Source organism: Pinus tabuliformis, chromosome 7, assembly GCF_031772625.1.
Source record: "Pinus tabuliformis cultivar Carrire ecotype Pingquan chromosome 7, CPIR1, whole genome shotgun sequence".
NCBI classification, from domain to species: Eukaryota; Viridiplantae; Streptophyta; class Pinopsida; order Pinales; family Pinaceae; genus Pinus; species Pinus tabuliformis.
Genome location: NC_142293.1, coordinates 147,023,379 through 147,046,729, shown reverse-complemented (window position 1 = coordinate 147,046,729; position 23,351 = coordinate 147,023,379). Strand labels below are relative to the sequence as shown.

The 23,351-nt window shown below is 40.2% G+C and overlaps 1 protein-coding gene across 1 annotated transcript in view; it reads left to right on the top strand.

The window, feature by feature from the left end:
• LOC149246270 (uncharacterized) overlaps positions 1–2,455 on the top strand; it is a 109,427-nt gene extending 106,972 nt beyond the window's left edge. Inside the window, exon 3 of the mRNA XM_089455652.1 lies at positions 1,794–2,455. Coding sequence (XP_089311778.1) covers positions 1,794–2,416 — 623 coding nt within the window. The 3' untranslated portion in view covers positions 2,417–2,455. The remainder of the gene's footprint in view (positions 1–1,793) is intronic.
• The last annotated feature ends 20,896 nt before the right edge of the window (positions 2,456–23,351 follow it).

Sequence of the window (23,351 nt, the reverse complement as noted above, 5' to 3'; positions counted from 1 at the left end):
CCAGTCAAAGGAGAGAGAAACACTGCTGTAATTTATGCGGTCAAATCTGAAGTCAAACTGCCCAAAACACCTCGAAATCTGTGCCCAGCAACTCGGCCTAGAGAAATTGGAATTCTTCCCTGAATATCTAAGTCAAACTTGGTCAAAAGAGCCCTGGTCAACGCTGGTCTATTTCTCTGAAATTCAGCCTGTCCTTGTTCTGAAATATTCGACCTCCTGCCACACGTGCAAAGAAGAGAGACGTTGTCCCCAAGCTGTATGAACCAATCAAGAGAGGAGAGAGAGATGATGTGATGTGTTGAGTGATGTCCAAATGAGGAGAGAGGTCACTCCTATTTATACAATTCGATGAGGGTGTGGAGACACATCTATTGGGCTTCTTGAGCCTACATTTCACTGAGGCCAACCTTGACAATTTGTGCATGAGAGAAAATAAATTTAAAATTCCACTTTTGCTTGTCAGAACGAAATGATCTTTATATCAAAATTGGACCTCTCGAAAAGAGGAATCCAATGCAATAATCATCTCCATCATGTGAGCTGTCATATGTTGGAATTTGGCCCTAGTTGCCAATTTTAACAACAGTTCATGGCGCAGTTTGGAGGGCTGACTTGGCACTTGGATCACTGGTTAGTTTGACTTGGATTTCTCTTGTTGCTAAGAATCTGTAAGGAAACGATTGATGGTTTTTCCCCTTGTGGGTTTTGCCCTGGCCTTTGGCCTAATTTCTGGTGTCTCGTTTGTTGTGCATTATGATCTCTATTTGAATGGCTAAATTAGTGTAATTGCTTGATGACATAAATAAATGAAGTAAATGCTAAGAGAAAATATGTATGTTAGTCACAAGTAATTATCATGTTAAGAAATTCTATCATCTATTTGAATTTCAACACACCGCATTCATTTTCTGCAAAATTTCTTCGACAAGGATTAAATCCTAGGGGTTTAATCATCACATACAAAGTATCATTAGATTGGTTGACATGCAAGACTATTTGCTTGAGGCATATCTTTTCCTTGCATCTACAGCCTTCCAAATTTTCTAGCTTTTTGATAAGGCTTGGTTATGTGACTTTCCTCTATAAGAGATCTTGTCGTTGGTATTTTCCTTTAATAAGTTTCCTTGAAGTGCATATATAGAATCAGAGAGATGGATTAGATCCGAAGCCTTGATAGGTCTGCAAGGATGTTAATTAACAAATAATTTCTGGAAAAGGAAGGAGAAAAGTCCTTGACATATCAAAATGAATGGCCACACTTGTTCAGTGAAGATATTTGGTAATATATTCAAGGTCTAAAGGTTGACTAATTTGGTGAACATTTGAAAGTGGCAAAGAGGACAATGTTTGAAGCCTTACAAGGACATTCTGAAATTTACAAGAACTAGGAAAACCATATAGTGCTACAGGAAGCATGCCCTTCCAAAAGCCTAATTACAATCAAATGACCTTTCAAATGTGTTATGCCATTCGCCACACAAAATCTTACACCAAGATATAACTGTCCTCATAGGACTCGTTCTATTAGACCAGTAATGTTTAATTAATCACAGGTGGTCATGTTTCCTCCTACATTTTTCAACTTGAGAAGTAAGCAATGTTCATTTCATTAATTTTCCAGTGGTTTACTTCGTTGTTTTTTCTTGCATGCTAATAATGCACATTAAAAAATCGTCATCTGGTATGGATGGTGTAAATATTTTGAACTTAGATACATTTACCATATGCTTCTAAAAACTTGTATACTCAAAGACTTCAGAATGGTTGATTGTAATTTCTTTTTTCTGTTTCAGAGGATTACATTCAAGGACAGATTTCTGTTTCAGAGGATTTCATTCAAGGACAAAGTCTCAAACAATTGATAATTTTGGATCTGAATGGGGTTTTGGTTAGAGCTTACCCACGATGGCAAGCAATCAATATTACTAAGAAACCATCTATGTACTTGAAATATAAAAAGATATACTTCAGGCCTGGACTATCAAATTTTATAGATAAATGCCTAGAGTCATTTGAAATTGCTATATGGTCGTGTTTTCAAATGAATAACATAAAACCTATTCTCAGAAAATCTATTGGGCAAAATAGGATGGATAGATTGCTTTTTATATGGGATCAAAGTTGGTGTTCAATGGAAGGTCATGTTACAAATTTACAAGGAAAGACCAAGCCAGCACTGTTGAAGGACCTCAGTAAGGTTTGGGAAACTTACCCACAATATGGACCAAAGAATACATTCTTGATAGATGATAGTGAATACAAGTTGAAAAATAATCCCGGTTGCAAATGTGTTTGCCTTGAGAGTTATGATCCAGATGACGAAGAAACGGGCCAATCTTCTATTTTTTTGTGGAATAGTATTATACAACATATAAATATTTATAATGATGTAGAAGAATTGACCAGTGTATATTAACTGCAAATTGATTTATCATTTGTCTTATGTTTACCTTTAGTATTTAATGTTTTGAAACTGTTTGTTGTATTGTTCTATTTTGAGTTTCTAAATTATTCATTTTGAAAATCCATAATGATTGCACATTCTTAATTACGCTGGATTCTAAAATTAACTAGGAGCAGAATGCTATTTAGAGAATATTACTAATAATTTTATTACTTCAAGGAAAAATTTAGACCAAGAATGTAACTGACTTTGGTAAGACTACTGCATAAAACACTAAAACACAAGTATGTTGGGCAAAAGTAGTAGTGGATCGGAAATCTGTAATCTACATTGTTCTTTTGTCCAAGAAAAATTAGCAATTTCTATTCAAGTAAAATTTGTGGAAATTACACTCTTTAGGTGCCATAACACTATTGAAGTTTCAAATTAGGGCCTTGAAAAACCAGATCCCTTCAGTCAACAAAAAGAGAAGACCCCCAATTATTCTATCAGCAATAGGATATCAGCATACATAGCCGGTTACATCCCATTACAGAGCCCTATGACAAAAAAGAAAACACTAAATACTTCCCGTAGTAGAGTTAAAATAAATGCTAAACAAGAACTGTCCACAACTCCATCCATTAAAGCAACACCGTAATATCAAACTACTGCAGAAAAACCAAAGACAGCAACAGCAAATAGAAATAAATTAAGCTTCAGATTGAAAATGGTGTAGAGATAGTTGTTCCATCTCTATCTTCTTCCTTAACCATGGTGTTCTCTGACTGCTGCTTCCCCTTTTTAGACACTTCGTCTGCTTCTTGTTTCAGTTCCATGAATCAAATGAGACGATCACCTCCAGTGGTGAATCTCCAACCAGCATGAGCTAAACATTATGAAATTGAGCAGAACCATTCATCCAATCAATGACAAGTGAAGAGTCACAACAATCTGAATGTGTTCAACATTCCTATCCAGTGCACATTTTAAGAGAAACTTCAAAGATTGTAACTCAGCAGAATTGTTGGACCCTGGCCCAGGTCCTGCTTTAAATCTGAGAGAAACAAAACCCATACCATGCTACTAAACTCAGGATGACTGTGCCTGGTCCTGTGGGAAAGCCCCAACATTGTAACTTATTGATTGGCAGTTATCCAACTTGGTGAAGAACCCTTTGATTGATTGACATTTGGAATCGTTGCTTGCTTGATTGATTGACATTTTTGACATTAAAAATTGAAGAGTTCACAACCAATCGGATTCCCAACAAGATGTGGCAAGGCTCTAAGCTCTTTCAACTTTCCTAAACAATCCTCTATTGACTCAACATTCCATACATTTGGAGTACCAGGGATTTGTTTTGCTTCTTTCCAAACCGGGTTGGAATAAGGGTATTTGATTAACAAGTGAATGATTTCTTCTTTCAATTTGCACAATAAGCAAATCCCAAGACTTTCACTCTTGTTTCATGTGGAAAGTACCCTTGTATTTCATGAGGAATATGCATGCTCTGGGACATTACATCATAGGCTTGAAGCCATTACAGTGAAGGTCATCATGTCAATTACGGGAATTGAATTTGGATGGGAAGGATCTCAATCATTCCTCCCAACCACCAAATATAAATCCAATTGACAAACAAATCCCAAGGCCATCTATATCTCATGTGCGTTACATCTCAAGTCAAAGCCTTGTTCCTTAGTGCCAACCACAAATATATTTGCCTCTTTTGAAGTTCAGAATTCCCAAATCTTGCTCCACTACTAATAAGGTCCTTGAGGATAAGATACAAACATAGCTTTGTGTCCAAGTTAAGCAAAATTTTACATCGAATTGTTATATGTTCAAGTCAATCGTTTTCATCTCTTAACCTAATATGGTCCCTCTTTAAACTTTGTGTACGCCTTCCATAGATCTGCCTGATCTCCTTCAAGGTCCAACTAGGACCATAGATCTATGGAGCTTAGGGTCCCCCACTTTGATCGAAACTGTAAGAATTTATTTTCGACAAAGAGACAATCATATAATCTAGAAAAACTATTATTGAAAGTTTTATGCAAAAACTTAAAAAATTCTTTGCAGAAACTTGAAAGTTCTATGCAGAAAACTGAATGTATTTTGCACAAAGCTGAATATAGTTTGTAGAAAATTGAATGTACTTTGCATAAAATTGAATGTTCTATGTTGGGACTTGAAAGTACTTTGCATAAAACTAAATGTTCTATGATGTTACAATTACATAGAATGCAATTTCCTTCTTCAAAACTTTTCAGAGCAGCAATTGTAAATAAACATAAATTTAAAAATCATATGAAGACAACCAAACACAAATATGAAACATTGAGATTTAAGTCAATGACTAGGGACAAATGATGCAGGAGCATCTGGACACCTCAGTTGAAAAAAAATTAGAGAAAGAAGACACGTGGACAACCACATGGACAACCTGGCCAACCTTGAACAAGATTCGGTTAATGAACAAATTTCAGTTCAAAAATCAGTTAAAACTGAATGTATGCATAAAGAATTGGTTCGGGCATCAAGAAAGGAGGGGAGAACAGGTGTGCGTGGAGAAGGCCGAGCGGTGGCAGAGGACGAGGATGGGGCAGGGGCCGAGGCTTCCCCGACTCGTCCCCATTAGTTTGCAGCAACTTAGATTGAAATTCAATGTATCATAACACCAGACCGTTTTAACAATGGAAGCACCATTGTTTTGCTGGTTCTAGAGAATGCAACAATCATAGGAGGTATTAGACAAAGTATCAAATTACTTATACCAGCCATGCCATGTACATTGATACGGAAGGGCAATGGCACGAGCAGTTGGAGTTTTGCGTCGAAGTTTTTTTGTTGCGCTGGGTTGAAGCTTGGCAGGAAGCACAACGCCCTCGTGTGGAATTCGCTCGTGGATTTGCTGGGCAAAGAAAAGTTGTTTGATGCGATGTGGGACTGCGTTAAGATAATGAGGACTGAGGGCATCGTGTCCATGGAAACCATTTCCTCTATGTTTGGGAATTATGCGCACGCTGGTAAGATTGAGGAGGCGAGGATGACGTTCGATGCGCTGGAGCAGTCTGGATGCCAGAAGGTTGTCGTCGCACTAACCTGTTTTCTCAGGTTGCTGGAAAGATTAAAGATTCATTGGAGGTGCTCTCAAGAAGATGAGAAGCGATTCTGAAAGGCTTCGTGGGCCCATAACCCACAGACCTCAAGAGCGATTTTATTGGGGAAATGGGATTTTGGTTCACCCAGAATCTCGTCCTCATCAAGTGGTATCAGAGCGGGAAAAGATTTCCTGCGGAAAGGAGAGTTTTTGCATGCGAAGAAAGAAGAGGTACAATTTTGCTAAAGATTTGTAAGCTTGTAATTTTTTTTAATTTATTTTGTGAAGGTGAGAAGATTGCAGCAAACCTGGAGCAGGAGTGCTCAATTGGTTCGAGAGGAGAGAACCAGAGAGATATCGGAAGGCTAAGCTCGGGAGAGAAGCTTGGTAGGGCATCTGGTAGTAGGGAGGACTTGCTATTGCAGAGGTTTGGTTGCAGCTCACATGAAAGAAGTTCCACTGATGAAGTGAAACAATGGGTAGAATGCTAAGGAAATGCATATGACCAGGAGGTCATAAATTTTGTACCTCTGGAGTTTGATGCAGGAGCATCCGAACACCTCAGTGGAAAAAAAATTAGAGAAAGAAGACACGTGGACAACCACATGGACCACTGTTAAAATTGGCAACCAGGGAAAAACTTCATGTGGGTCATCTTATTCATGGCTAATAATATTTTTATTAGATTCCTCTCGTCGAGAGGTGTAGGATTGATATAAAGATCATCCAATTCCGATAAGTATTCATGGAGATATGAATTTATTTTGATTATGGAATTATTATCAAGCCGACCTACAACTCATGTAGGCTCAGAAGCCCAACAGTCGCATCTATTCACCCACAAACGTTGTGTATAAATATAAGAGGACTTTTCCTCATTTGGACTCACTCATCTCATCACATCTCTCTCTCTCTACTGCGCAGATATGAGTCTCTTCTCTACTGCGCTGAAATGGGTCTCTCTCTCTCACACATGTGAAGTCGGAAGCTGTTGAATTTGAAGCTGCAACTGCTGTTGACGTGGCCTAGAAGATCTCATCTTTGGAACTGCGCTGTAGGTTCATCTGAACCTCCTTTGAAAGCCGCAACTTTTGGTGGTGGAATGAAGTCAATCCGACGAACGATTTGCAAGATATCGATTGCCCTAGTTTGAAGCCAGAAACTGCTGAAACTAAAGCTGCAACTGCAGAAGTAAAGATTGACTTCCGTGGCCTAGAAGATCTCCTCATCTGAACTGCGCTGTAGGTTCATCTGAACCTCCTCTGGAAGCCGAAACTTTTGGTGGTGGAATGAAGTCAATCCGACTGTCGGTTTGTGAGATATGGTCTGCCCTAGTTTGATAATGAAGCCGCTAATGCTGATGCTACTGATCTAGGGTTTGCTACTGCTGATATGAATCAGATTTATTGTACTATTTCTCTCTGCTGAATTATTGAAGATAAAAGAAGATTTGATCAAAGGGTTTCCCCACACATTGTGGGGTTTGTCCCTGGCTAGCCGCCACATCTTGTGTCTCTTGTCTTGGCTTGTTTTCTGTCGATCGTTTAATGTTCTATCTGCACTTTACTTTATGTACATGTGATTGCTAATCGGTGGAATATAATAAGAAAAAGAAGTAAACTGTTATAAGCATAGAACATACCATAATTTAACATGGTATCGAAGGTGATGTGAAGACAAAGCCCGAGCAAGAGCAAGAGCAATCATTGAAGAGAAGATTGGCAAGACTATCTTAAAAGAACTATGGGGTCCTCAACACTCTTTCTTGCCGAAGACAAGCTCCGTGAGAAAGCTAACTATCACGGATGGAAGATGTCTATCGATCTAACCCTTGAAGATCAAGGAGTGCTGGACCATGTAAGAGGCAATATTGTTGAGCCTTCATCAAATGCATCTGCTGCTGCCTGGAACAAATGGAAAAATGGAGAAGTCAAAACAAAGAAGATCATCCGGGACTCTATCGACAAGCGCTTGGTGGCCTACATCTCTGATCTAGACACCTCCAAGGAAATCTACGACAGACTGGTGAGTTTATTTAAAGTTAATGATGCAAATCAAGTTTTGTTTCTTAGAAATAAGTTGAGGGAAATCAAGAAGGATAAAGATGAAAGTATGCAAGCATACTTCTTAAGAATCACCGAGATCAAGAACGATCTCCTATCTATTGGGGAAACCATTACTGACAGAGAAATGGCACTCACAACTCTCGGAGGATTACCATCTGAATGGTATGTGTTCAAGACTACTCTTCTGAACAATAATGTAATTCCTAGTTTCGAGGAATTAATGGCTAGATGCATTCAAGAACAAACAAGGTAGAAGAGCAGGAAATGCCCTTGCCTAAAGGTCCTCCTGCTGCTTTTTCTTCTTATGCTAAGAAAAGAAATAATTCTGGGTCTAAATCGAAAAGAAAGGCTGGATTTAAGGGTGGAAGAAAAGGACGATGTTTCATTTGCAATAAAGCAGGTCACTATGCAAGGGAATGCCCTGATAGAAAGGACTCTCACCGTGACGATGATCAAAATCCCTCTCATGGTAATCGAAGGAATGGAAAATTCAACAACAAAGGAAAAAGGAATGCAGGAAATCATGGAAGAGGGCAACCATTAAAGAAGGCTAGAAATTCCAGGTATGAATCTAACACTGTTGATGATAAGCAGGCTGAATATTATCTACCAGCTGCTCTATCTACTTCCGCTCCTTCGGACTTAATGGGAATTTGGCTCATTGATAGTGGTGCCTCAAGACACTTCACTGGGTACAAATAAGTACTCTATAATCTGGTAGAGAAAGAAACTAACCTGGAAATTGTCCTTGGAGATGACATGAAATACCCAGTGAAAGGTGTAGGCAATGTTTCTCTTAAACTGAATCAAGGTAATACGATTCACTTACAAGATGTATTATATGTACCTGATCTCAAAAAGAACCTGGTATCCATCTCGGCAATGGAAGACAAAGGCTATAAGGTAACCTTCAGCGATGGTAAGGTACGCATATGAAAAAATAATGTTAAAGATGCTTTCACTCTTGGGTTTCGAGTTGATTCTTTATATCAAGTCGGTGGAAGTCCGCTAGGTGTCATGTCTTGTGACACAACGCTTCAGTCCGAACTTTGGCATCGGAGGTTTGCCCACCTTCATTATAAAGCTCTACCCGATGTAAGACAGATGGTAACAGGGATGCCTGAATTCCAAGTAGAGAAAGAAGGTGTATGTCCGGGATGTGCCGAAGGAAAGCTCAAAAGGGGACCATTCCCTTCAAGTCAAAACAAGACCTCCGATATATTACAACTAGTTCACTCAGACATATCATGTATGATGCTTGTGAACTCCTTGGGAGGATACTCATATTATCTCACCTTTACAAATGACCATTCTCGAAAGACCTGGATATACTTCTTGAAAAAGAAGGATGAAGTGTTCCCTTGGTTCCGACACTTCAAAGCCCTAATCGAGAATCAAACCGAAAAGAAGATCAAGATCTTAAGAACTGACAATGGGACTGAATATGAATCTAATGAGTTCCATGATTTTTGTAAAGAGGCTGGCATGAAGAGGGAGACTACTACACCATATACTCCTGAACAAAATGGTGTGGCAGAAAGGAAGAACCGCACAATTATGGAAGCTGTCCGGGCCATGCTACATGATCAAAGTCTTCCTAAGTTTCTATGGGCTGAAGCTGCAAACACTGCCGTATATGTACAAAATCGATGCCCTCATCAAGCATTGGGTTCCAAGACTCCTGAAGAAAACTTCACCAGTAAGAAACTTGATGTTTCTCATTTTAAAATTTTTGGAAGCCCTGTATACTTTCATGTGCCGAAAGAGAAAAGAAATAAATTGGGAGCATCTGGAAAGAAGGGAATTTTTGTGGGCTATGGTGAAAATACTAAAGGCTATAGAATCTATGTAGCCGGTCAAAGGGAAGTCATAATTAGTCATGATGTCACCTTTGACGAAGATATGGCTCTCAGCAAGGTGATCAATCTTCCGACTTTGAGGAGCTCTCAAGAAGCCGACACCAGGGAACTGAAAGAAAAGGATGATGAATCAATGCATGATGTAGAAGAACCCATGGATCCGATTGATCCTCCTCCATATGAGCCTTCCTCTTCTAGGAAGAGGCCTTCATGGCTTAAGGGGTTACTTGATGATGCTGAAGGACATGCTGCACCCCGAGGAACCTTTCGTGAAAGTAAGAAACCTAATAGGTATCAAGGATACCTGACCATCATGAGCACGATCATACAAAATGAGCCTTCGTCATTCTCAGATGCCGTCAAGCATCAAGTATGGAAGGATGCTATGACCGAAGAATATGAGTCTATCATAAAGAATGATGTTTGGGAAGTAGTTCCGAGACCCCAGGACAAGACTGTTGTTACTTCCAAATGGCTTTACAAGATAAAGCATGCAGCGGATAGAAGCACAGAAAAGTATAATGCTCGTTTTGTTGCTCGAGGTTTCTCCCAAAAGGAAGGTATAGACTATGATGAGATATTTGCACCTTTTGCCAGATATACGACCATCCGCTCAATCATAGCCCTTGCCGCTTCACAAGGATGGAACCTATATCAGATGGATGTCAAGACTGTGTTCTTGCATGGCTCGACCAAAGAAGAGGTCTACGTGGAGCAACCCGAAGGATTTGAGATTTATGATCGAAAATCTCATGTATGCAGGTTGAAGAAAGCTCTCTATGGGCTGAAGCAAGCACCCCGAGCATGGTATGAGAGGATCGATAGCTACTTGATGAAGCTGGGATTCACTAGGAGTGAAGCCGATCCTAACCTTTACTTTAAGGTTGAAGATGACAAGCCTCTCATACTGGTGTTGTATGTGGATGACCTCTTTCTAACAGGTGCAGACCCTCTCATTCTCAAATGTAAGAGGGAGCTGGCCTCTGAATTTGAAATGAAAGACCTAGGACTGATGCACTACTTCCTAGGACTTGAAGTGTGGCAAAAGCCAGGAGAAATTTTCCTATCTCAAGGAAAATATGTGGTGAAGATATTGGAAAGATTCGGAATGGTGGACTGCAAGCCTGTAACTACTCCGATGGAGCTTGACTTCAAGAAGTTAAGCGGTAGTGCTGCTGGACCTGTTTTACGAAATGCTACCGAGTATCGGCAACTCGTCGGAGCATTAATGTTCTTAGTGAACTCCCGTCCAGATATATGCTTTGCAGTCAACACGTTGAGCCAGCATATGGTTGAACCCCACCACATACACTGGATTGGTGCCAAGAATCTGCTGAGATATCTTCGTGGCACTATCACTTATGGGTTAAGATACATTGCTAGAGATGTGAGACTATTTGGATACACAGATGCTGACTGGGCAGGCAATGTGGAGGACCGTAAGAGCACTTCCGGGTGTTGTTTCTCCTTGGGATATGCTTCGATATCCTGGATGAGCAGGAAACAAAAGTCGGTGGCTTTGAGCACCGCCGAAGCAGAGTATATTGCTGCTAGCATGGCTTCTTGTGAGGCAGTTTGGTTGCGAAAGCTCTTCAGTGAGTTGTTTGGATTCACATTGGATACCACTGTGATCCTTTGTGACAACCAAAGTGGGATTCGTTTGTCAGAGAATCCCGTATTCCATGATCGCTCCAAGCGTATTGATATCAGATACCATTATATTCGAGATATGGTGCAACGGGGAGCTATAAGGCTCCATCATATCGGTACAGATGAACAGGTCGCCGATATTCTGACAAAACCCCTTGGGAAAGTAAAATTTCTGACTTTCTGTGAACAACTTGGAGTTGTTCAAAGACCCTCCAATGAGGGTCATGTATGATGCATTGAGCTCTGAGAGCTCCAGGGGGGTGCGGGGTGCTTCTTGGAGCAGCATATGACCACTGGATTATTTACTATCCCCTGGTGGTATACATGTACACCCCGTGGCAACATTGTAGCAGGATTGATGTGTTCTCCTGTGAGGCCTGGATTGATGTGTTCTCCATGGCAACCTGGATTGATGTGTTCTCCATGGCAATTGTAGCAGGATTGATGTGTTCTCCTGTGAGGCCTGGATTGATGTGTTCTCCATGGCAATTGTAGCAGGATTGATGTGTTCTCCTGTGAGGCCTGGATTGATGTGTTCTCCATGGCAATTGTAGCAGGATTGATGTGTTCTCCTGTGAGGATAGGATTGATTAGTTCTCCTGTCGAGACATCCTACCCATGCAGGCTGGGACTCATGGGAAGTACCTCTCATCTGATCAATGAGCAGGGAAATGAAGTTAGGGACCATAGTAGTACCGATGGACGCATCGTTGTAACTACCGTACTCCCTATGCTAGGATGACCTCCTTTGATTTGGGATCAATGATACTGGTCTGGGACCAGTGGTAGGAGTTGTACCATACTATGACGCTGACTTCGGGTCGGTTGAGACTGGTGTGGGACCAGTGGTACATACTCTGAGACTGACTTTGAGTCAGTGGAGGGTGATATTGGTCTGGGACCATTAGAGTTGTACTCACTATGACGCTGACTTTGGGTTGGTTGAGACTGGTCTGGGACCAGTGGTACATACTCTGAGACTGACTTTGAGTCAGTATGATACATCCTCGATCATTTCTTCTTCTTCATAATTCATACAAAAGCAGAGTAGAACAGAACAATGCAAGAGCAGAGCAGAACAGAACAAAACAGTACAGATCAGTGCAGGGCAGAACAAGACAAAGCAGAACAGACAAAATAGAGCAGAGCAGGGCAAGGGTCAGGCTGTACAAGGCAGTGCATTTGATGGATGAATAGTAACGACCGATAGACAGATTGTAGATGAAGTTCTCCATGGTTGAGAGGGGGTTTTAAAATTGGCAACCAGGGCAAAACTTCATGTGGGTCATCTTATTCATGGCTAATAATATTTTTATTAGATTCGAGAGGTGTAGGATTGATATAAAGATCATCCAATTCCGATAAGTATTCATGGAGATATGAATTTATTTTGATTATGGAATTATTATCAAGCCGAGGCTCAGAAGCCCAACAGTCGCATCTATTCACCCACCAACGTTGTGTATAAATACAAGAGGACTTTTCCTCATTTGGATTCACTCATCTCATCACATCTCTTTCTCTCTATTGCGCATATATGAGTCTCTTCTCTACTGCGCTGAAATGGGTCTCTCTCTCTCACACATGTGAAGCCGGAAGCTGTTGAATTTGACGCTGCAACTGCAGAAGTAAAAATTGACTTGCGTGGTCTAGAAGATCTCCTCTTTGGAACTGCGCTGTAGGTTCATCTGAACCTCCTTTGAAAGCCGCAAATTTTGGTGGTGGAATGAAGTCAATCCGACGAACGGTTTGCAAGATATCGACTGCCCTAGTTTGAAGCCGGAAACTGCTGAAACTAAAGCTGCAACTGCAGAAGTAAAGATTGACTTGCGTGGCCTAGAAGATCTCCTCATCTGAACTGCGCTGTAGGTTCATATGAACCTCCTCTGGAAGCCGAAACTTTTGGTGGTGGAATGAAGTCAATTCGACTGTCAGTTTGTGAGATATGGTCTACCATAGTTTGATAATGAAGCTGCTAATGCTGATGCTACTGATCTAGGGTTTGCTACTGCTGATATGAATCAGATTTATTGTACTATTTCTCTCTACTGAATTATTGAAGATAAAAGAAGATTTGATCAAAGGGTTTCCCCACACATTGTGGGGTTTGTCCCTGGCTAGCCACCACATCTTATGTCTCTTGTCTTGGCTTGTTTTCTGTCGATCGTTTAATGTTCTATCTGCACTTTACTTTATGTACATGTGATTGCTAATCAGTGGAATATAATAAGAAAAAGAAGTAAATTGTTATAAGCATAGAACATACCATAATTTAACAACAACTAGGCCAACCTTGAACAAGATTTGGTTAATGAACAAATTTCAGTTCAAAAATCAGTTAAAACTGAATGTATGCATAAAGAATTGGTTCGGGCATCAAGAAAGGAGGGGAGAACATGTGTGCGTGGAGAAGGCCGAGCGGCGGTAGAGGACGAGGACGGGGCAAGGGCCGAGGCTTCCCCGACTCGTCCCCATCAGTTTGCAGCAACTTAGATTGAAATTCAATGTATCATAACACCAGACCGTTTTAACAATGGAAGCACTGTTGTTTTGCTGGTTCTATAGAATGCAACAATCATAGGAGGTATTCGGAAAAGTATCAAATTACTTACACCGGCCATGCCACGTACATTGATACGGAAGGGCAATGGCACGAGCAGTTGGAGTTTTGTGTTGAAGTTTTTCCGTTGCGCTGGGTTGAAGCTTGGCATGAAGCATAGCCCCCTCATGTGGAATTTGCTCGTGGATTTGCTGGGCAAAGAAAATTTGTTTGATGCGATGTGGGACTGCATTAAGATAATGAGGACCGAGGGCATCGTGTCCATGGAAACCATTTCCTCCATGTTTGGGAATTATGCGCAGGCTGATAAGATTGAGGAGGCGAGGATGACATTCGATGTGCTGGAGCAGTGTGGATGTCGGAAGGTTGTCGTTGCGCTAAATTGTTTTCTCAGGTAGCTGGAAAGATTAAAGATTCGTTGGAGGTGCTCTCGAGAAGATGAGAAGCGATTCTGAAAGGCTTCGTGGGCCCATAATCCACAGATCTCAAGAGCGATTTTATTGGGGAAATGGGATTTTGGTTCACCCTAGAATCTCATCCTCATCAAAAAACCTCCGAAGGGGGAAAACCCAAATGATTATTCTTTTATTAGATTTCGTCAATTGTTCAATAGAGTACACACACAAAGAGAGAATGATAATGAATAAAGTCACCAATCAACTTGCAGCTGAAGTGATCTTGCTCTTTACTTGAAGATCTCCTCCCACACTTGCTCCAACTCTTCCCTTGCTCTTGCTCTTCAGTTGCTCTCACACTTTTCTTGCACACACTCAACACTTGCTCTCATTTATCACAATGAAAATGCTACTCTCAACTCTCATTTGTTCTTGCTTAAATATATGAGAAAGGAGAGGAGTTACAAAATGAATTCATGCCTTGAGCGAATAATAGGAGAATCAAATTCCATGATGGAGGAGTTATTTGAGGAGAAATGAAATTCATCCCAAGAATAGGGAGAGAGGTACACTTTGTTTTGAAGAGTTACAATTCGAAATATGGAGAGAAAAAGTTACACTTAGACATGAAAGGATATTTGGTGAGAGTTACAAATTGAATTGAGCGAGGGAGTTACAAGTGCATTTAATGAAGAGTTACACTTTTGCCATACATCGAATTAGTGAGAGAGAGTTACATTCTCTTAAGTGTGGAGTTACTATTTTATTCCAAGAGAGAGGTTTGATTTGCCAAGTAAGAGATTATCAATTTAGTTGACTTGTTCCATGAGAATATTGAGAATTAGTTGACTTGTTCCATGAGAATATTGAGAATTTGTTTTTGTTAATCCATTAAAGGTGAATGAATAATAATAATAATAATAATAATAATAATAATAATACTAGTAGGGATAAAATATTAATTCTTGATTTGTATAATCATGATTGATTTGATTTTAAGGTGGATTCCATATGTCAAGATCATCCTTTATCATTTAGACATGAATTTCTATTTTTGGAAAGTCACTTCCAAATTGAGATGTGATTTATTAATTTTGGAAAGTCATATTAGAATTGTTAGAAATGAAATTTTATTATAGGTGGTTTAAAGAAAACTGAAAGATATGATTTCTTCTATCCCCAAGCTGTCAAATGAATCGTTTTCATCTCTTTAACCTAATGTGGCCCCTCTTTGAATTTTTTGTGTACGCCTTGCATAGATATGCATGATCTCCTTCAAGGTCTAACTAGAGCCATAGATCTATGGAGCTAGGGTCCCCCACTTTGATTGAAACTGTAAGAACTTGTTTCTGACAAAGAGACAATCATATAATCTAGAAAAACGTTTCGTTCTCCAAAATCTAAGATGGAATCATGATCAATTCTGACCTTGCTTGCCATTACCCACTTTCGATGCCGAAAATTTCCTAATTAGTGGAAAGTCCCAAAAAAAAAAACTTTTCCATTATTTTAAAACATTCATCTAGTTTGTAATTCAATCTATGAAAACCCTTGTTCTCATGTACATTTGATCTATAATCTTCCTCCACATAAAGAAGACACATTATAAGCTTTCATGTTTGTAATTCAATCTATGAAAACCCTTGTTCTCATGTACCTTTATCTACGATCTTCCTCCACAGAAAGAAGACACATTATAAGCTTTTAGGTGGAAAGGAAGTGCCAAAAAGATGGATATTCTTTAGCTACCAACCACGATCTTTTTTTGGCTTTGGCTTTCCTATTGTCACGTAAAAGTCTCAAATGTTTCATGTATTGATGTTTGTGTCGTATTTAGATTATAACATTTTCCAGTTCGTTTGGAACTCCTCTGCTTTGCGCGTGGCCCATCGCCAATGAACCCTATGACTGCTGTATGCTTCACCAATGAACTGACGACGACACATTCTTGTTGTTTTGGCCCCCACCATTATCTGCCGTGTGCTGGGATAACATATCAGTGATGTGAAGTTCCAAAGCAATTAGTGTTTCCCGTGACACATGGAGAATGAAGAAGCTCCGGGTCACTATCCTATTTCTAGAGCTGAGATTTGTTTCCATGCATCCAGTTAATCGGGACATGGATCTGCAAGGCAAAGCCTCTCCTAATCAGTGTTAAAAGGGCGTGTTTTTTGTGTCGCGCATTTCTTTTGCCTCCTCCCTCTGGAGGGAGGCATATCACTCTGGAATAGACCATCTCTGTTATTGATTACCTTTTGCTGGGATCATCCTTGGTCTATCATTTACTGTTTTTCTTTTATCTTCTTCCATAGCTGTGAACTGTCTACTCTGAGTCTGTGGGAGGTGTTTATGTGTTGTCTGGCTCTTAGTTCTGGTGGCTACGGTGGTTTAGACGTTTTCTCTCCTGGGGGCTTCGCGCGAGGTTATGAGGTATGTAAACCCATTTCCATGCTTATTAGTTTACAGAATTCCTGTTCTTATAAAGTTTAAAATCCGGTTTATTACATCCTGTTACTTCCTGTTTTGGCTTTAATATGCTTTAGAAGTGGGAATGTCTATAGTTTTGGTAGATTTGTTTATTTCCCGTGTCAAAATTATAGTAAAGGAGATATTTTCATATAAGTTTCCCTGCGTGCAATCTCCAAAATTTTGTATTGTATCCCGTCCCTGTCTAGATTTTGGTTGTAGAATAGGCAAATGGTGGTGTAGGTGTAATGGATGTATTTGCTGCTGTCTAGATCTCTTTTAGTCTCCCCAAAACTTTTTGACAGGATTCCATCCGAGTCTTCCCCTAGCATGCCGGTAGAATCTCTATGTTTTTGTTTTCTTTCTGGATGCCAGTAGAATCTCTGTGTTTTTTGTTTCCTTCCTGGATGCCTGTTTAGCCTTGACTAGGCTCGGCTCTCTGGCTCTGGTTGGTTGACAGGTCGTTTCGATGTTGAATCTTTTTCCGGTTGCTCGGTGTCAGGGCGTCAGAGGGAGGAAGGTGCTGGAATGATGCTGATGGGACGTCTGGCATGTGAAGCAAGTTTTTCACGCCGACATTTTTCTATTCAATCCCTTCAAAATTCAGTATAAGCTTTACCTTAATAAATGAACATATGATGTTTCGTCAGCGTATGTACTTTTCGGTAGACTTTTATCCTTTTATGAAGGGTCTCCCATAAGGTGGCAATAGATTTTGTTAGTATTTCCCTTTAAATATAATCTATTCAGTATCCTTCGAATGTTTTTCCTTATCAGGCTAGCGTACTTGTAATCTGCCTTCCCTTGCTTTTTGTGTCTGGATTGTGATTCCACTTTTGGGTTATGTCGTAATCCGTTGTATTGCTGACGTCTCCTCTGTCATCTCCGTGGCAAACATGGAGACTTTTTCTGATGTATCAGCCTCGTTAGCATTGGTGAGGGCCACCATAGAGGCGAAAAGGGCTTATGCTGGCCTATGTCGCCAGGGGGGATGGCAGTGTGTTATGGCAAATTCTATTATTACGCCATCCTCTCTGGCGGCACGTGAAATTAAGGGTGGCGAATATGAAGTCTCACGTCATAGGAATAAGCAACATCTAATCAAGACCATTCCCCCTCCCTCAACGTGCAATCTTGATAGCATTTTCTTGGCAGATAGAATTACAAGTCTCCAAAAAAGAGCCCTTGTAGGTTGATGGTATTTTCCAGGTATGGAGGATTCCCAGATGCGCTCATGGCTCGGAAAAAGATGGAAAGACCTTCCGGTCAAGCTGATGAAGAACTAGTATAGCTTTCACTTCCTCACTGAGAAAGCCCTGGAGATTATTCGTACTCTTCCTTAGGTACATGGAAAGAGTTTTTTAGCTCTTCATGACTGGTACAAATGATACAATCTTCTTAAAAGCACTCCATCAAACAACCTTATTTGGGTTAAACTTTTGGGGCTCCCAATTGAATTATGGACAAGAGAGACTCTGACTGATATCGGGAATGCGATAGGGAAATTTCCCTATGTGGACCCGAAGTGTCTGGGGGCAAAAGACAAGAGGCATAGATTTTTATTGAGAAAGAATATCGAGGAGGTTTCCCTGACCATATAGATCTTCTATGGGGGGAATCAAATGTGCAACAAAGATTAAACTTTTGGGGGGTTCCATTTCGCTGCTCTTCTTGTCATAGAACATGTCACTTAAATGAGAATTGTTTGTTCTGCTGTGGGGATAGGCATAAAGAAAGGAAATTTAAAAATAAAAAAAATTCAAAATCCTCGGAACATAAGCCAAGGGATGTTGCAGGGAGAAGAAAGATTTCGGATTGGAGGTCTTCACCCTCAGGTATGTCTAAATATACCTCTCCCTTACTATCTCCATTATTGAAGCCTAGTGGTCTCTCTCCGATTTATCCTCCCTCTGCTTCGTTTTCGCCTCAAAAATCTATTTCTTCCTATGGAAGGGAGAAGGATTCTCTAAATTTATCATATCCTCCTGAGCCAATTCCATACCGAAAAGTCCCTCATCCATCCCTAATTCCCCATCTTATGGCAAATGTCCCATCTTCATCCCACATTACATACATTCCATCATCTTCACTTTCCCCAGTGAAATCTAATCTCCTTTCAAAAGGGAAGAAACCATGCTCTTTTGTGACTCTTCCAAATTCAAAAGGGAAGGACCCATGTTCTTTAGTGACTCCCCCAAATTCTCTGGTCATTTCTCCTACAAATTATGTAGGAAGTGACCTGGATATGCTCCTAAAGAAGAAATCCCTGGAACATTGCCCTCTTACTATCCGCAAACCTTGTTCGCCACCTTCTCCCCATATCAGTGCTAATTCGACAAGTAATATAATTGTAAGGAGAAAGCAGAATAGAAGAACAAAGCATTTCCGTGGCAGAATGGATAATCCTACCAACCTAAATATGGACCACTCTCTGATTGACATTCCTATTATTGATCTCTCTGACAAAGGGCCCCTTGGAGCAAGACAGGCCGGTGACAGGCCATCATGATTCACATCATTTCTATGAATATTAGGGATCTTCGGGCGAACCACAAATTCCACTTTCCCCTACTTCCTAACATCCCTCCCTACTTCCCAAAATTTCTTCAAGAATTTAGAAGCCCCTTATCCCCTTTATTTCGCTTCATTTCGACAATTCCCTTGTTTCACACATCGGGATAGGTTTCACTCAAATGATGTTTCTGAGCAATAAAAGATGAATTTTGGAAAACTGAGAGAGGTTTTTGTCAACAACAGGCCAGGGAAGAAAAACATCCTTCACTTTTTACACAGGTGTCATGGTTTTAGAGAAATGTCAAAAATACCGTCGCCTCGGGAGAATTGATGCACCTCTGAAGTGACTTTGGGAAAATCAAGTTTTCTCCTAGCTTGGTTGGCCAAATGACTTTCTTGATGAGTCAAATGATAACTAGACACAAAGAGCTTTCCAATGAGCTATCATGAGCTCAATTTGGAGTTGAGGAAGGCATTCAAAAGTTGACTGCAACAGCACTCTACTTTGAGGCAGCCTCATTTGGCACATTTTGACCAGTCTTGGTAGATTTGACTTTTGACAGGGCAAATGAACTCCAAATTGAAAAATTCTAGTTGGGTTGAAAAGTAGACTCAAAGAAATTTCCAACAAGCTATCCTGCACCCAATTTGCACAGCTATCCTGCACCCAATTTGGACACCGGGAAGGCCTCCAAAAGTCGCCTGGAAAAAGGCGTGGTGCATATAAAGAGCGCGACGCACTGGGAGTAAATTTTCAGTGTAAATTTACATTGGCGCAGCACATATAGAGTGCGTGGCGCATATGGCCTCAAGCCCAAAAATTTCTGGAAACTTCACCAATTCACCCATACTTTGCATGAATTTGCCAGGTAGGCTTGCTATCTTGCTATTGCATCAAGTTTTATGATAAGAGACCGTGGTTGCAACAAAAAGTCTCAAAACCTACTTCTAAAGATCCTCAAGATAATTGCTGCCAGGGTTTTTGAAAAATAGTTTGTCACTAAATATATCATTTTCCCATAATTTTCTCCTCCCCTTGACTCCATTTGTCCCGAAATCCTATTGCTCCCTACCCCCTAAAAATCATTACATCCCTATTCCCAAATCCCTGCTACCCATTCAAATCCTAAAACCCCAAAACCCTAGCCCTTATAAAAATCTCCCAACCCTATACAACAATCCCAAATCCTAAACCCTATTCCTATACATAAATCCCCAAACCTCACACTCCTAAAACACAATCAAGTGACTGTCCTCACATTGCATACTTCACTTGATTGAACAATATCCTTACCCTCACTCCATTATACCTACTGTTCCATATTCCTCACAGCTCCTCATTTCCCTTGGCATATTTGGCACTTGGAGACAAAGACATCAAGCCTTCATTTCTCATTTTCAACAAATCAAACATACACTTTGCATAGACTTTCAACACCATGGAGGCAGGCACCGATACATCATATGACCAAGACAATGACTCTACAACTGAAACTGCATACACCAGGAGGGTACTGAGGATGCACAAAACACATGATTGGCTCCAAGTCTTGACCGAAGCTTCTTTGGTTGAGCATGGCACTTGACGGGGGACCTACAGTCCAAATTTCAATAAATTTGGAGAACTTTTTGACATTTTGGAATTTTTGCACTAAAAAATAGGATTTTTCTCTATATGCACCGCGCAACTTGCGCGGCGCTTAGGATTGGGAGCTCCAAATCACAAATGGCTTGCAATTTTGGATTTGTCATGAAAAATCATGAATTTTGGTACTTGGACAAGAAATTTGGGAAAGTTTTGGGTCCCCAAAAGGTCAAAAAACATGCAAAAATGACCTCACTGCCCCTATTTTGACACACATGAAGCAGTCTTGGGAGAATGCACTTTTGGAGAGGCAAATGGACACCAAATTGGAAAATTCCACTTGGGTTGGAAAGAAGAGAGACAAGGCTTTTCAACAAGCCAACCTGAGCTCAATTTGGACTTCAGAAAGTGCCTCAAAATCAGCAGCAAAGTAGCGCGGCGCATATAGATTTTTTGCCCAATTTTTCATCTTTCAGCTCAGAAATTCGGCCAGTTTGACTAGTTTTGCTTTGGGATGTAATTTTTGACTTCTCTTGATGTAATTGACTGAACATGATGTAATTTTGGCACTTAGTTACTTGTTCTAGAAGATTCATTCACCAAAGAGTGAAAATTTAATGAATGAATCAATTTCTTATCTTATAGAGGCAAGTTGTTTTGACTGCCTAGATTGTAGTGCTTTGTTTAGAATTGGTTGAAACAGCTCCTAGAATGATGAGATCGACCCCTAGAGGCAAGGGAATAGGTTGGCTTGCCTATAATATGTAATTTCTAAGTCATTTTCATGGTTGGACTCTTGCGAAAAGCTTGACACTCTATTGTACATTCACTTCTGCATTTTTGGCAAAGGAAAGACCAGGGTTTTGCAACACTGTTTGGGATCCATGTGGCTTTATGTGTTGATGGTGTGCTTCTTTCAGTATTTGTAAGTTGTTATGTGTATCATCTTCCTTCTCTCATATTCTGCAATTGAACAAATGAAGTGTTAAGGTAGAATCCATAGTTTGTTATGCTCTGCCTTTGAATTTGTTTGATTTTTCATGTTTTCATCTGTTTAAGGAGAATCCTTGAAAGCTTCTTGCTCTCCTTAGCTTCTCACCAGTCAGATCTAGCCATTCATTCTCTTTAAAATCATCAAGACAATCACCTACCTTGCCCCAAGTAGACCTCTGCAAAAACTGTGTCTCATCCCCGCACCCAAAATTGCCTTTTCCTTTGATTCAACAAAAACCTCAAAAATCAACCTCAAACTCCTTGTACTTCATACCTAACCTAAGATCAATTTCAAATGTAGTCATCTCGAGCCTCATCGATTACCTTTTGCCGAGATTGGCTCGGAGAGAGCCCTCTCCTGTCCTCGTATGGCTAGCTACGACGCTGAGCGTGGTTTGATGTGGACCTAGAACCTTGTCTTTTCAGCCTGAGACAAATCTAGGCCCTAACATACCCAATGAAGTGCCTTGAGGCAACACTATCAATTAACCAATGATCCAACGTATCCAGAGGATAGGCAATAGATAGAGCGGAAAGAAGATGAAACTCATCTTGTTTTTCTACAACATTACTTTCATCATACCTGACATTTCTTTTCCTCTTGGGAGTTCGACCATTTCCATTTTGAGTAGCGAGAGCATTCCTCTTTCCTTTGTTGTTGAACTTGTTGTTCCTTGGATTTCCATTGCCTTTGAAATTGTTGTGGTTGTTTTTATCATCATCCCTTGGAGTATTCTTCTTGGGAGGACACTCTCTAGCATAATGGTTGAAGCTGTTGCAATTGTAGCACCTTCATTTTCTTCCTTCCTTGAATCCCTTATTGAACCCTTGCCCTTGACTCCTTGGAGCAACATTATTCTTCCTTTTTGCATGAGCGGAGAAGGCAGTAGGTTCATTTCCATTTGAGGGCTTGTCTCTCTCCATCATCTTAGTCTCCTCTTGAGTGCATATAGCCAATAACTCGTCGAAACCAGGGATCCTGTCATTGTTGAGAATAGTGGTGAAAAATACATCCCAAGGTCTTGTAAGACCCCCAAGTGCAATAAGAGTGAGCTCCTTGTCAGCGATAACTTCTCCAATAGATGGTAGATCATTCTTGATTTAAGTTATTCTCATGAAATATGATTGGATAAATTCCCCTTTATTCATCTTGATATCCTTCATGATGCAGGAGCATTAGCTTGAAACTATCATTGTATTGTAATAGGTATAGGGGGTCTTGTATTTCCAAGGAAGTTGGTTTTCTAAATGTGAATTAATGTAATTATTTAGGCAATTTGATCAAGTTAGGATTAGTTAGGAACTAGTTTGAAGAAACTGTTGAGCAACTGAAAAGTAACTCAGGAACAATTCCTCAACTGTAAAGAAACTGCTTCTAATGTATTGAAAAGAAAAAAAGAGAGAGGTTGGATAGGTTAGTGAAGCGAAGCTAGGCCGACCAGAGTGAGAGTGTGACTGTAAGCCTACGGGCAAGAGAGGAACAAAGGGCCACTGATATTAGAAGATTAGGCCAGAGAGATAGATGAGTCTCATTATGTAATCAGTTGTATTATTTACATAGATAGAGATTTAATTCCAAGACTGTAAAATGTGTGTTTTAAGTATCAGATGATAAATTCTGTGTGAATCAATGATTCTGTACAATATATATATATATATATATATATATATATATATATATAGGCAAAGTTCAGTGAATGCAAAGAGGAGAGCCGAATACACAGTGGAGAAGAACAAGATAGAGGATCGTAATGGATCTTTGAATCCATTCGAA